At 36.9% G+C, this 11,052-nt stretch overlaps 4 protein-coding genes across 7 annotated transcripts in view; 1 reads left to right on the top strand and 3 right to left on the bottom strand.

Annotated features, from left to right (window-relative positions):
• ndc1 (NDC1 transmembrane nucleoporin) overlaps positions 1–2,817 on the bottom strand; it is a 10,000-nt gene extending 7,183 nt beyond the window's left edge. For all 3 annotated transcript variants that reach the window (XM_014007480.1, XM_014007482.1, XM_014007481.1), the window contains exons 1-7: positions 2,682–2,817; positions 2,003–2,123; positions 1,815–1,916; positions 886–1,060; positions 674–800; positions 373–481; positions 190–241 (exon numbers count right to left, since the gene is read on the bottom strand). In XM_014007480.1, coding sequence (XP_013862934.1) covers positions 190–241; positions 373–481; positions 674–800; positions 886–1,060; positions 1,815–1,916; positions 2,003–2,123; positions 2,682–2,723 — 728 coding nt within the window. In that variant the 5' untranslated portion in view covers positions 2,724–2,817. The remainder of the gene's footprint in view (positions 1–189; positions 242–372; positions 482–673; positions 801–885; positions 1,061–1,814; positions 1,917–2,002; positions 2,124–2,681) is intronic.
• Positions 2,818–2,951: 134 nt separating this feature from the next.
• Positions 2,952–4,055, bottom strand: LOC106516895 (uncharacterized). Its single transcript, XM_014007484.1, has one exon. The coding sequence runs from the start codon at positions 3,918–3,920 to the stop codon at positions 3,171–3,173; it is 750 nt and encodes a 249-aa protein (XP_013862938.1). The 5' UTR covers positions 3,921–4,055; the 3' UTR covers positions 2,952–3,170.
• A 799-nt stretch (positions 4,056–4,854) lies between these two features.
• Positions 4,855–8,846, bottom strand: yipf1 (Yip1 domain family, member 1). Its single transcript, XM_014007478.1, has 10 exons — positions 8,742–8,846; positions 8,421–8,509; positions 7,955–8,112; positions 7,763–7,843; positions 7,544–7,631; positions 7,303–7,419; positions 7,045–7,211; positions 6,554–6,736; positions 5,749–5,855; positions 4,855–5,466 (listed from the first exon to the last, which is right to left on the bottom strand). The coding sequence occupies exons 2-9, from the start codon at positions 8,452–8,454 to the stop codon at positions 5,769–5,771; spliced, it is 915 nt and encodes a 304-aa protein (XP_013862932.1). The 5' UTR covers positions 8,455–8,509; positions 8,742–8,846; the 3' UTR covers positions 4,855–5,466; positions 5,749–5,768.
• A 138-nt stretch (positions 8,847–8,984) lies between these two features.
• lrrc42 (leucine rich repeat containing 42) overlaps positions 8,985–11,052 on the top strand; it is a 5,173-nt gene continuing 3,105 nt past the window's right edge. Inside the window, exons 1-3 of one of the 2 annotated variants that reach the window (XM_014007474.1) lie at positions 8,985–9,611; positions 9,706–9,837; positions 9,922–10,040. In XM_014007474.1, the coding sequence (XP_013862928.1) occupies positions 9,223–9,611; positions 9,706–9,837; positions 9,922–10,040 (640 nt within the window). In that variant the 5' untranslated portion in view covers positions 8,985–9,222. Of the gene's footprint in view, positions 9,612–9,705; positions 9,838–9,918; positions 10,041–11,052 lie in introns of both variants that reach the window. The other variant, XM_014007473.1, reaches the window with a different exon arrangement.

Below are 11,052 nucleotides of genomic sequence, written 5' to 3'. Positions count from 1 at the left end.
AACCCGTCCAGAGGACCTATACAATTTTTTTTCCTTTTGATTTTTTTACCTGGATTACTGAGATGCATCAGAAACAGTACTATATAACATTTTAGACACATTCTAGACAGTTTATCAGCTAAAAAAAGTTAATTTGGGGGTAAGTTACTCTTTAAGGATAAATATTTTCAGATATGCATTTGCACTAACCTGTCCAAATGTAGATTCAGAGTTTTGCAGATCCATGCTCTTGGAATGTATCCTGTGAATATTAAATAAAAACACATCACGTTACAAGTTGTGAAGCAAAAACCGGACAAAACATGGAAGGCATTTATGGTAATCAACAATAAATAAAAATCACCAATTTTCTTTACACAAAAAGTGTATTACCTAGAAAGAAATATAAAACAACGTAGTTCTTGATAGAGTAAAATGCTTGAGTGGCGCTGCACATCACCACCAATGGCAGGGATCCTTTGAAGCGAAAGTATTTGTATTGCTGAGGAAACAGTAACAGTTGTAGAGAAATGAGCATGAAGCAGAATGCTGCTGTTTTTGCTTTACAAAATCTAACTGAATTATTTAGACTCAGCTACTTTAGGTGGGTTCTTAAATTTACATTAATGTTGGCACAGTCAATGACTTTGCAATCAGTCAGGCAAATGGTAAAACTTTAACTCCAAGTACATACCTGAACAGTTTGAAAGGAGATGTAATTTATGTTGTGAATCACTCCAAGCAGACTGTGAGAAAATCCAACAAAGGCCCCCGCCAGCAAAATGATGAGATGATACTCATTCACACACATTTGAGGATAACTGTCGAGACAAAAACCAAAGAAGCGGTAAGATGACAGATGATGCTCATGAAGTTCAACAGGAGTGAGGCAACGCTGTCACTTACCCGTCACTATTTTTGCATGGGTAGCCAAGCATCTCATATCTGCAACCTATGGTGATGGCACAACACCAGCCTACAATTATACCCATGAGGCAGTGGGCTAGGGAGTTGATAAACTGCCGAGGGTGGAGCAGCTGACCCAGCAATGCGATTTTTGAGCAGGCAATAGTTGGGATTACTGAAAGGAACACAGATGCACAACCTTAGTACAAAAGGACTAATAGAGTAGAGGAAATTATTTGACAGATTATTAAATTTTAACAGCATTCACTTTGACCACGGCCTGCATTAGTACAACTTTCAGTTCACACAAACACACACTGTGAATGCATGCTACAAGAAAACTGTCTTTTGCAATTGTAATATTGATTTAAAACATTTCAGCATCGCTATTGTAATAATATACTGATGTATTTAGCAATTTTAGTAACAGTGTTTTCAATAACCAGAACAAAAAAACACAATTAAATTGTACAGTAAAATTTTAGTCGTTATAACTCACTTACTAAACTAGTTTGTGACATTTCACTTTCTTCTAAATGTCCAAACAACAAAATAATCACAAGACAAACAACCTTCAAAACAAATACACAATTTCATTTGACAGTACCTGCTACTAGGAGTGTAATGATAAATTGATCTATATTGATATATCGATTTGAATCGTGATTCAGTTATAGAGGCAAAATGAAAATATCGATCTTTATCGTCATCATATGCTTGATGTGAATCAATATATGCCCATCTAACACAGTCATTGTGTTAGATGAGCATATGATATCGCATTATATCGATCGCAGACGTGAACTGAATCAAAATCATATCGTGCCAGATTTCGTGATATTGACAAATATCGAATCGTCATCCAAACATATTGATGCAATATCGTATCGTGATAAAGCTGGTGATTCACACCTCTACCTGCTACTCACCTGTGTAATACTCCAGGGTCAGGAATCCAGCCATGATGATCACTCCACCAAGCAGTATGAGGGAGAAAACTGAACTGGCGCTCATCAGCAGAGACAAACATTCTGGGTTTGCACAACAAAAAATAAAAATAAAATACAAAGACTTGTGTTGTACACATTAGTAAAATCCAAAACCAAATGTAACTGACCTGATATTGTCTGGAAAGGATGAAAAAGACTGAACCTGCTGAGTATCACAAAAACTGCAGTGGTGGGTGGTAACAGGAGGACAGACCAAGCGATGCTGGCTGTAGCTCTCCAGCAAATTACCTGAACAGAGCAATCGTTACTACACAACCATCACTGCTGTTTGTTTTTCCGTCACATAAAAAGGCATAAAACTGCATATTTTAGCTTTTGTTCCTAACCAAAATACTCTGCTTTTGATTGATGCTTTTGAGAAGAAACCAGGTATTTTTGCTCTTGCCAGAGAAGAGAGGAGCGCAAATATTTTTTATATACATATGTAAGCTCTTTATTGCTAAAGGTTGAAGAGATTTTACAGTTTAAAAAAATCAAAGTTTTTACATAACCACACACAACAGAAACACAGTTTATAAAAAAGATTTACACTTTAGCAAGCGTTAGCAACAACCTTTTTTTTTCACAATTGATTTCAAGCTTGGTTGTTCTCACTCCTTGATTTTTAGTAACGAGTTAGTTTATACTACATTATCGTAATATCTTATTAAAAATATATTAGCGTTTTAAAATACTTAATACGTAGAATCAAGCAGTAAGTGGTGCTGGGATTAGCACGTTAGCTCATCGTACGAAAACTTTTTTTGTAGTTAAATTGTAAACTACTTTAGAAAAATAAAGACTCACCTTGCGGATGAACCAACAACTTGTCTCTGTAGAAAACATCATATTTGTCTTTAAAAAAATTACTTGGTGATACAATGAGCTTAAGCTCCCCGGCTGCCAAACTATTTACCCTCAGTTTCCCACATCGCGCCACATGCATTCAAAGGGCCTCAGTAGGACCCCGAAAAATAGCTGTCCATGTTCCTGCCTGTTGTCAGCTGTCCACGACTTTTTCATATCATAAAATTATTCCAATGTATCAAGTAATACACCAAGTAAAATAAAAATGTTTAAAAATGACAATTTAAATACCACTACACAGCACTAATTAAACTACACAAGGTATTGAGGATGAAAAAGAAAAAGGCAAAGAACAACTTTACAATAAATGTTTTTTCTTTTTGTCTTTTAGTTACAGATATACCAAAGTAAACCGTTTAATAAATGTTTGAAGTCTCTGTTTTGCTTTCTAAAAGTTAAGTGACACTAGCTGAATCTCAATAAGCCAAGTCAGTTCTGAATTCCTTTAGTTTCACCGTGCACGGAAGCCTTCCTTTCCTGAATATAGCTGTTTCCAACAGAAGAAAAGTGTTGTTTCTCCAAAGCAGTTTGTTTGTCACCATCCCTAGAAAATGGCTTAGTGGTCTCAAAAGCATTGAGTGGAAGTTTTTGACTTGAGCTGATAGACATGTCAGTTTGACTGGCTTTGTGAGTGAATTGTTTCTGAACAATAGCAGGGAAAGCGAGTTGCTCTCTCTGGCCCTTCTTGTCGTCCCACAGCTTCAACAGACGACGCTGATTATTTGTCATGTCCTTGAGATTTTGCTGTAATGACTGTACTTGGTCTTCTAAAAGTGTCTTGGAGGTGACTGCATTTGACAACTTTGCTGTCAAATCATCAACGGTCTGACTAAGTCTTCCAGCTTTCTCAAGTAGTGCGGCGCACTCCTGTTCCTTCTCGTGTAGATCATCGATTATATCCTTGGTGGTCTTGCCGTGAAAACCAGGGCTGTTCTCAAGTCCAATTTCAGTCCGAAGAGTCTTCACTTGCTTCTTTAGCTCTTTGTTGTCAACCGTCAGGGTCTTGAGTTTCTGTTTCAGAGACTCGGTTGAACGCACCCTCGACTCATTCTGCCTGAGTTTGTCTCTGAGGACACTTTCTCTTTGCAAAGCATCATCTCTTTCCTTTCGGCAAGTTTCCAAAAGTTTAAGCATCTCAAACTTGGACATTTTCTCACTCTTGCCATTTGATGTGGCCATTGCTGTGGAGATGTCACATCCAAAATCAAGGCAAAATTGATGCTGTATTTCTTCAGGAAACAAAAGTTAAGTCCACGAATGAAGTGCTGAGAAATCCACTGCACTTGCCTACGTGGCCAAGAATGAGACAGGTGACATTCCTCTGAGGGTTTTCTGTTAGACAAGGCGTTCCTGTGTAATTCAAAGCTGAGGCTAGAATAACCATTAATTATGGCGCCACCATCCCTTTGACACCGTTTCAAGTAACCCATTTTTTTCCTATTTGTTAATTAATCTAAGAACTCTGTCCTTGTTAATCCCTATCCATAACAACCAGTCTAAATAAGTCTTTTATTTATGATGCAAACCACTTGCTAAGAACCTGTGTGGCTACAGCATTTTCCACTGCAGGTGAGCTGTGCATCCAAACTGTGACAGACTACAATCTATCAGTTGACTCCATCACACATCAAGTAAGACAGATGAGTTGGAAGAGCAGCAGCTACGTGTTCGCTTTGAAGGGCAGGCACTCTTTTTTAAATGTTGAATATGTCTATTGGTTACAATCTCTCCCTGAATTTGTAAAAAAGTGTCCAATTGTTGAAGTGGACTAGCATTTTCTAAAGCAGACAAGAACTGGTAGAAGAGTTACGTCGCCTGCCTGCTGAACGCCGCGACGATTTAAGGTCAAGATCAAAAACTAGTGTACAAAAAGGTGCTTTAAAATAGCTAAATCAAGGCACAAAATATTACCATCACTATGTTCAAGACACAAATGGGCACTAGAGTTTAATAAAAATGGATAACGTACATTAAATCTAACTGATTTTATATTTTCTTCTTGTTTTATTTAAATTTTATTTTTTCTTAACATTGAAAATGCATGATTTTATAAATAGAAAATGCGTGCCACAGTAACTATTTCTTCCCAGTAAGCACTCATTTCAAAACGAGATGAAATTCAGCAGACTTTATTGTAAGATGTTTGTTATAATGACAACAAATTATGTATAAAATATTTACAAAATCATTTGAAATTTTATTTAAACCAGGTTTTGGCAATAGTTGAGGCCACTAAGAAAATCCCACCCCATCACCTTTACAGGGTACTTGATAATAAATCCTTGAATTTCTTACCAATACCTATAGTTAATCATACTTTAAATTTATATATAAAATAAACGTACCCGTTCCTATTAAAGAAATATACTGTAAAAGAAATGCACGTATAAAATAGTGTTGGTGCTGCAATCATTATTGCACAAACTTATCTACTTAAACATTTTAAATGAGCGACAGAAAGGCGAAAACAACACCAGCACAACAGATATCGTGCGTTGTGTAATTCTACACCCCCAATTAACTTTAGTTTTGTTTAGATCCCATCCCATTAGAAGTAACATACTTGAAACCAGTTTTCAATCTCATGGTAACGCTGCTGCACCAAGTTTACACGCTGGCTTTTCAAGGCGTTGGGCTGGAATGTCCAAGTGTGGATGAAATCCAACCGACCCATGACGTCATCTGCACAGGAACCCGATTCTCTCTACTAAGGCAACAGGAGAACCTGCAATTTAACAAAAAAGATTAATGCTGGTTTTAGGAAACAGAAATTATGTTCAGGAAGTCCGGTGTCGGGTGTGTGACTCTAGTAGGTCAAAGACACAAACATGATCCTTAGCAGATTAAAAAAAAAGGACAACACTGCAGACCTAATACCCACACCCAAGTGTTAAAATAAAATTGCGATTCTAAAGTGCAAAATAAACAGTATTTTCTGCATTTGCAAAGTTAGTCTATTTCTACAAAGTTTCATGACTTTAAAAGCTTCCTTGTCAGCACTGTTTACCTTCAAACAATGCCATGTATTCATGTCGATAACGTCGACTGGACAGCCTCTGTTTTAAGAGAACTGCTAACATGAGCTTCCACATCTGGTTTGCTGAAGAAGTAGGTCTGAAAAGAAAAAAACAAAACAAAACAAAAAAACAAAACAAGAAGCAAATAAGCAAAAGTACCTGTCAAAGTGTGACTAAAAGAAACAAGACAGACTCAATTATCCATAAAACTAAAGCCAGACTGCGTTACGTGTGAAGAGATTTTTCTTTGTTATAGAAACGAATGCAACACTTTGACACTATTCATCTTTGTCACCTTGCAGATATGGGGTTATTGTACTTTGCAGACTAATTACATGGACATAACGAGACATGCGATATGCCTGCAGACCTGTCCTCAACCACATTAAGAGGTGCCCATTGTTACACCAGTTAGCAAGCAAGGTCACAGTTTCCATTAACAAGAGTCTCTCTAGAGGGGACTAACTTGATCCTACCAGGTACATTCCTTTCCCAGAAAGCGCACAGGGCAAGACACGCAAATAATAAAATGGCAGCGAAATGTAGTCTGTGATTGACACGAACAAGCTGGGTCAAAGCTGGGCCGTGCTGAGATCACTGACAGCAACTGAGAATGAGTCAATCATTGTTATCCAAGCAAGATGGACAGACAGAAGATTAGAACAGAGGAACACGCACTGTGCCAAGAAAGAATAAATATTTAATCTAGTTTTCGCATTCAGATGTTTTTTTCCATTTCCTTCAATCAGTTTAGTTGCAAAATGTAAGATCACAATCCTAAGTGAATAATATTACCTTACAACCAACAGCTAGCAGCCCATTGAGCAACACAATGGCTGAAACAACCGCCATGATGACCCTGGGGTTGTCATCTCTGAGCGCGGGCCAAAACGTCATCACCAGGACTGAGCCAGAGAGGCAGAGGGCCACCACGATGGAACACCACCTGAGCCACTCATATGGGAGAATCCACAGGACCTGTTGTGAAAAGTAAATATTATTTGTATTATAATAATAATAATTATTATTATTATTATTATTATTATTATTATTATTATTATTATTATTATTATTATTATTATTATTGTGAATAAAGGAGAATAAAAACAAATCATGTTGATTGTCAAAAACCAACAATGGTCATCAAAACCTACAAAAAATATTTAAATATATTTAATACATATAATATGCATGAAATTATTTAAAAAACGTTGCCATGATAAATTTTGCCAAAGAGCAGAATGATTGTTTTAATTAGTTACTGAACAATAAAATAACTGTCTTACCACAGCTGGTATGTAAATTGACAGAGAGTATCCATACACACAGACGATTTCCATAAAGGTATAAGACACCAGGTTTAAGATCTTGTTATTTCTCCACAGCAGGAAACCCCATAGGCCAAGGGGCACTAGCCAGGCATAGCTGAAGATAGCTGTAGCAGCTATGGTCACTGGAAAACACAAGTGTTTCATTTTCAAAATATAAAATATAGGTTTTTTTTTGTCTTTAAATCTACAAGGTGTAGTGTCAGCAGAACGTACCTTTTCCAAACTCTGGGGTATATTTATAGTTTGGACTGCCATGGTACCAGAGGAAGTTGGATATGTTTCCACAGATGGCAGTGGCAAACACAAGAGTTGTACAAATCCAAAACGGTCCTGAAAAGACCAAAAAATTACTCCTCAAACAGCACAACCAGTTTCTTTAATATTACAATAACTATTGACGGTACAGAAAGAAAAGTTATATAATTTGTACAATATGAACTAAATAAAAACTAACCATAAAGATCAGGATTTTTACGTAGGTAAACTTGAATGAAGTTCTTTCCAGGCCATGGCAACATTGATCCAATGATCCTCTCCTTTACCTGAAGACAATGTAAGAAACAAGTACAGTTGTAGCTAAATTACTTACTTTACTTACTAAATCAAAGCTACAATTGATCTGCAGCATTTTTATACAGTACAAAATTTAACTGTAATTGACAAAAGGTCTTACATGATGTGTTTCAACATCAAAGAATGTTTGATAGTATTCAAATGTCCAGAAAGGGGCAGTTTTCTTTTGGCCACCAAGAAGCTTCAATGAAAGCAGAAAACAACCATAATCAAATAAATGTTTCAAACATCCAAATTTATTAGTTAATAGAAAAACAGCTGATTTCTCACTAAATACAAGTGTTGGTCTGACCTCTGCCTTGTCATCGGAGCCAAGTGGATCCTCATCAGTGAGGTCTGGAGAAAAACCAACAGCAGTTCTTTGGCTCTTGGACTTCAGATCCTCTTCCTCGATGCTGATGGTGACTGCATCTCGATGGCTGTCCAGAAGATTTTCAGCCTCTTCAAATTCTAGTTGAATGCAGGAAATGGAAAAATGCAAACAGCTGGTATCCACACAATTTGTTTTTTTCAGGGAAGTTTCACATCAAACACACTTTAAAAAGAAAACAAAAATAACTTCTTATTATTATTATTATTATTATTATTTTATTATTTTGCCTTTGGGATGTATTCAGTTAATTCTAGACTGGAAATTACAAAACATATCTGCGTTGTTGTATTTACTTTGAGATAGAGATTATTATTTTTTTGGGTGCGGGGACAGAGTTTAGTTTTACAATATACACTAGTCTAGACTTACTCTAGAGGAGACCTACCTTGGAACTGAAATGGATCTCTGTTTGACGCCATTCACTTTCACTACAACGCTGCTAATCCAAACAGAGGTGAGTTTACTTTTTGAAACCTGTAAAAGAACGAACAACCATTTTAGAAAGTTGTCATAGATGCTGGTTTAACACGTTGTAAACACATGAAGAGTTAGCTTAGTGAGGTGAAAGTTTCAACGTAAAAAAAACAACAACAACAACCGCGGCTGTGATTATCATTATCTAACATTAACACTAGCACAGATAGACAAAGTAATTATTGTGAACGAATATATTACAAAGCTGTTGCTTTACTTCACGTAATCTTACCAATTTTTTCAGGAAAACTGCAGTTAGCTAGGTTAGCTTTGAGAAGGAAGTGACAGCCATGTAAACAAGCCACGTTCCTGTTTCTCGATATTTTCAAAATAAGGGTTTTATTATTTTAAAGTCGTTGTGTATTTGACTATGCTGCGTCAGATAAGTTGTCACGGCTTTTTACTTTGTTCTATGCATTACTTTTTATTTAGGAAGATTTTCAGTTGTATTTAACGAACATGTATTATTAATGACTTTTACTTTGAATTTAGCGGGCGGGGGAACGCGGCCCATGCAAAATGGCTACCAAAAAGAAACTAGTGCAAAACTTTGAGCATGACAAGAAAAGGTAGACAGGAAAGACTGAATCAAATTTAAGAGTGCTGTTTTGGTCGAAGTCTAAGCTAGAAAACAATCCGTCAATGGTATCGTTGTACATTTATGTTGTTTTTGCTTTTGCTACGCTTCAAGTATTAGCTGACATTTTTCTGTCATGGAGAACAGCTCTGTTTACATTCGAGAAAGAGGCAGCCTTCATCGTGTCGGTGACATCATTCTAGCACAGCCAAAGCCAGCATCGTCATGCAGGAGGACAAACCCGTTTGTGCTGAGAAAAGAGCATTTTATGTTCACCTACAATGAAGAGGGAAGCCTCAGATACACCACCAAATCTCTGTTTGACATCACTCTACTGTTTGTAGCTGACAACATCCAACATGTGGACTCCTTGGTTGGCTTCCCAGAGCAAATAGGTGACAGACTTTTTGCAGCAGTAGAGGAGAATCGTATATTTCTAAACCCAGACATTTCCCAGAAAGCCCTAAAGTTATTCAGTGACGCCTATGGGGTCATGGTGCTTGAGTCACTCTGTCTACGAAATAGGTAGGTTATCTTCCTCCTCTGCTCTGGTACCTGCTAGTCTGGTTTTATTTGTCACACAAAGCAGCATTTCATGTGCCTTTTTCCAATCCTGCAGATTTCCACTCCTGCATGAGCGGATGGATGAAATAAAAACATTTCATAGATTGAAGTCTCTGGATTTGTTTGGCTGCAGACTGGGAGACAATCATGAATTATTCCAGCATCTAACATCCACATCTTTGGCATAGTACGTCTTTTTTTCCTGCCTATTCATAAAAAGAAGAGGTGTAGGTGATGCACTACTAATACTTGTGTTTTTCCTTCCTAGTAGCCTGATCCAGCTGTTCATCGGTGGGAATAATGTGACAGATGTTGGCCTGCAAAGACTGACTGCACCTATCCGGATGATGCAAAAGGGACTGGACCACCTGCAGCTCCTGGATGTTTCATGTCAGTAGTTATGATGCACTTCTAAAAGATGAAGGTGGAAAGTAGTGTTTTCTGTCCAGAAATAAATCAATGAGTGTACATCTACAACTGATTACCATTTGGAAACAGCTTAATTTATGATAGGTGCCACATCTAACTGACCTTAGAAAACACAAAAGTGGCTACAACTTAGTTGATTCTGTGCTAATTTCTGGTGTAGTTGTAGTTGAGGGTCATTCACGGCAGATATTGCAAGAGTAAAACTTGTAAAACCCATTGTAAACTTGAGCATAATGAAACTTTCAGAAAGTAATTATTACTGATTAAGAATGTTGCAACAGCTAGCCAGCATTAACTAAAACAAAAATGACTAACTCAGTAATTTTAAAGGAAATTAAGCTAAACATTGGCGTGGAAGTAGCGGAGTTATTCAAAACACCACATGAATCTGGCATAAAAGGTGCAGTGCAAGGTAAGCAGGTGGGTAGTAATGAAGTACATTTGCTTGAGTACTGTAATTAAGTACAGTTTTTGAGAATTAGTACTTTACATGAGTAGCATTTTACACTGAGAATAATCATTTTTGTTCGGCTAGTGTTACTCTATAGCAGGGGTGGGCAATCCTGGTCCTCGAGGGCCGCAGCCCTGCATGTTTTACCTTTTTCTCTGCTCAAACACACCTGATTTGAATGAATATATAAATTGACTAGTAAATAAAAGGGTGATTATCAGGCTTCTGCTGTACGGAGGACCGAAACTGACATAATTAAAAATAAAAGCGGAAATATATAAATTGACTAGTAAATGAATACACTTAAAGTGCACCAATATAATTCATATGTACTGTATGTATATACAGTATATATATTTTAACATCTCAGGTTATACCAGTACCAGGTATTTTTGCTTCATGCTTTCAGATAACATCACCTGTGGGAAAACTGACATAATTAAAAATAAAAGCGGAAATATATAAATTGACTAGTAAATGAATACACTTAAAGTGCACCAATATAATTCATATGTACTGTAT

The sequence above is a fragment of the Austrofundulus limnaeus genome, unplaced genomic scaffold (genome assembly GCF_001266775.1).
Source record: "Austrofundulus limnaeus strain Quisiro unplaced genomic scaffold, Austrofundulus_limnaeus-1.0 Scaffold42, whole genome shotgun sequence".
NCBI classification, from domain to species: domain Eukaryota; kingdom Metazoa; phylum Chordata; class Actinopteri; order Cyprinodontiformes; family Rivulidae; genus Austrofundulus; species Austrofundulus limnaeus.
Note: the sequence above shows the minus strand (reverse complement) of the source record. Positions and strands in the feature narration are given on the sequence as shown.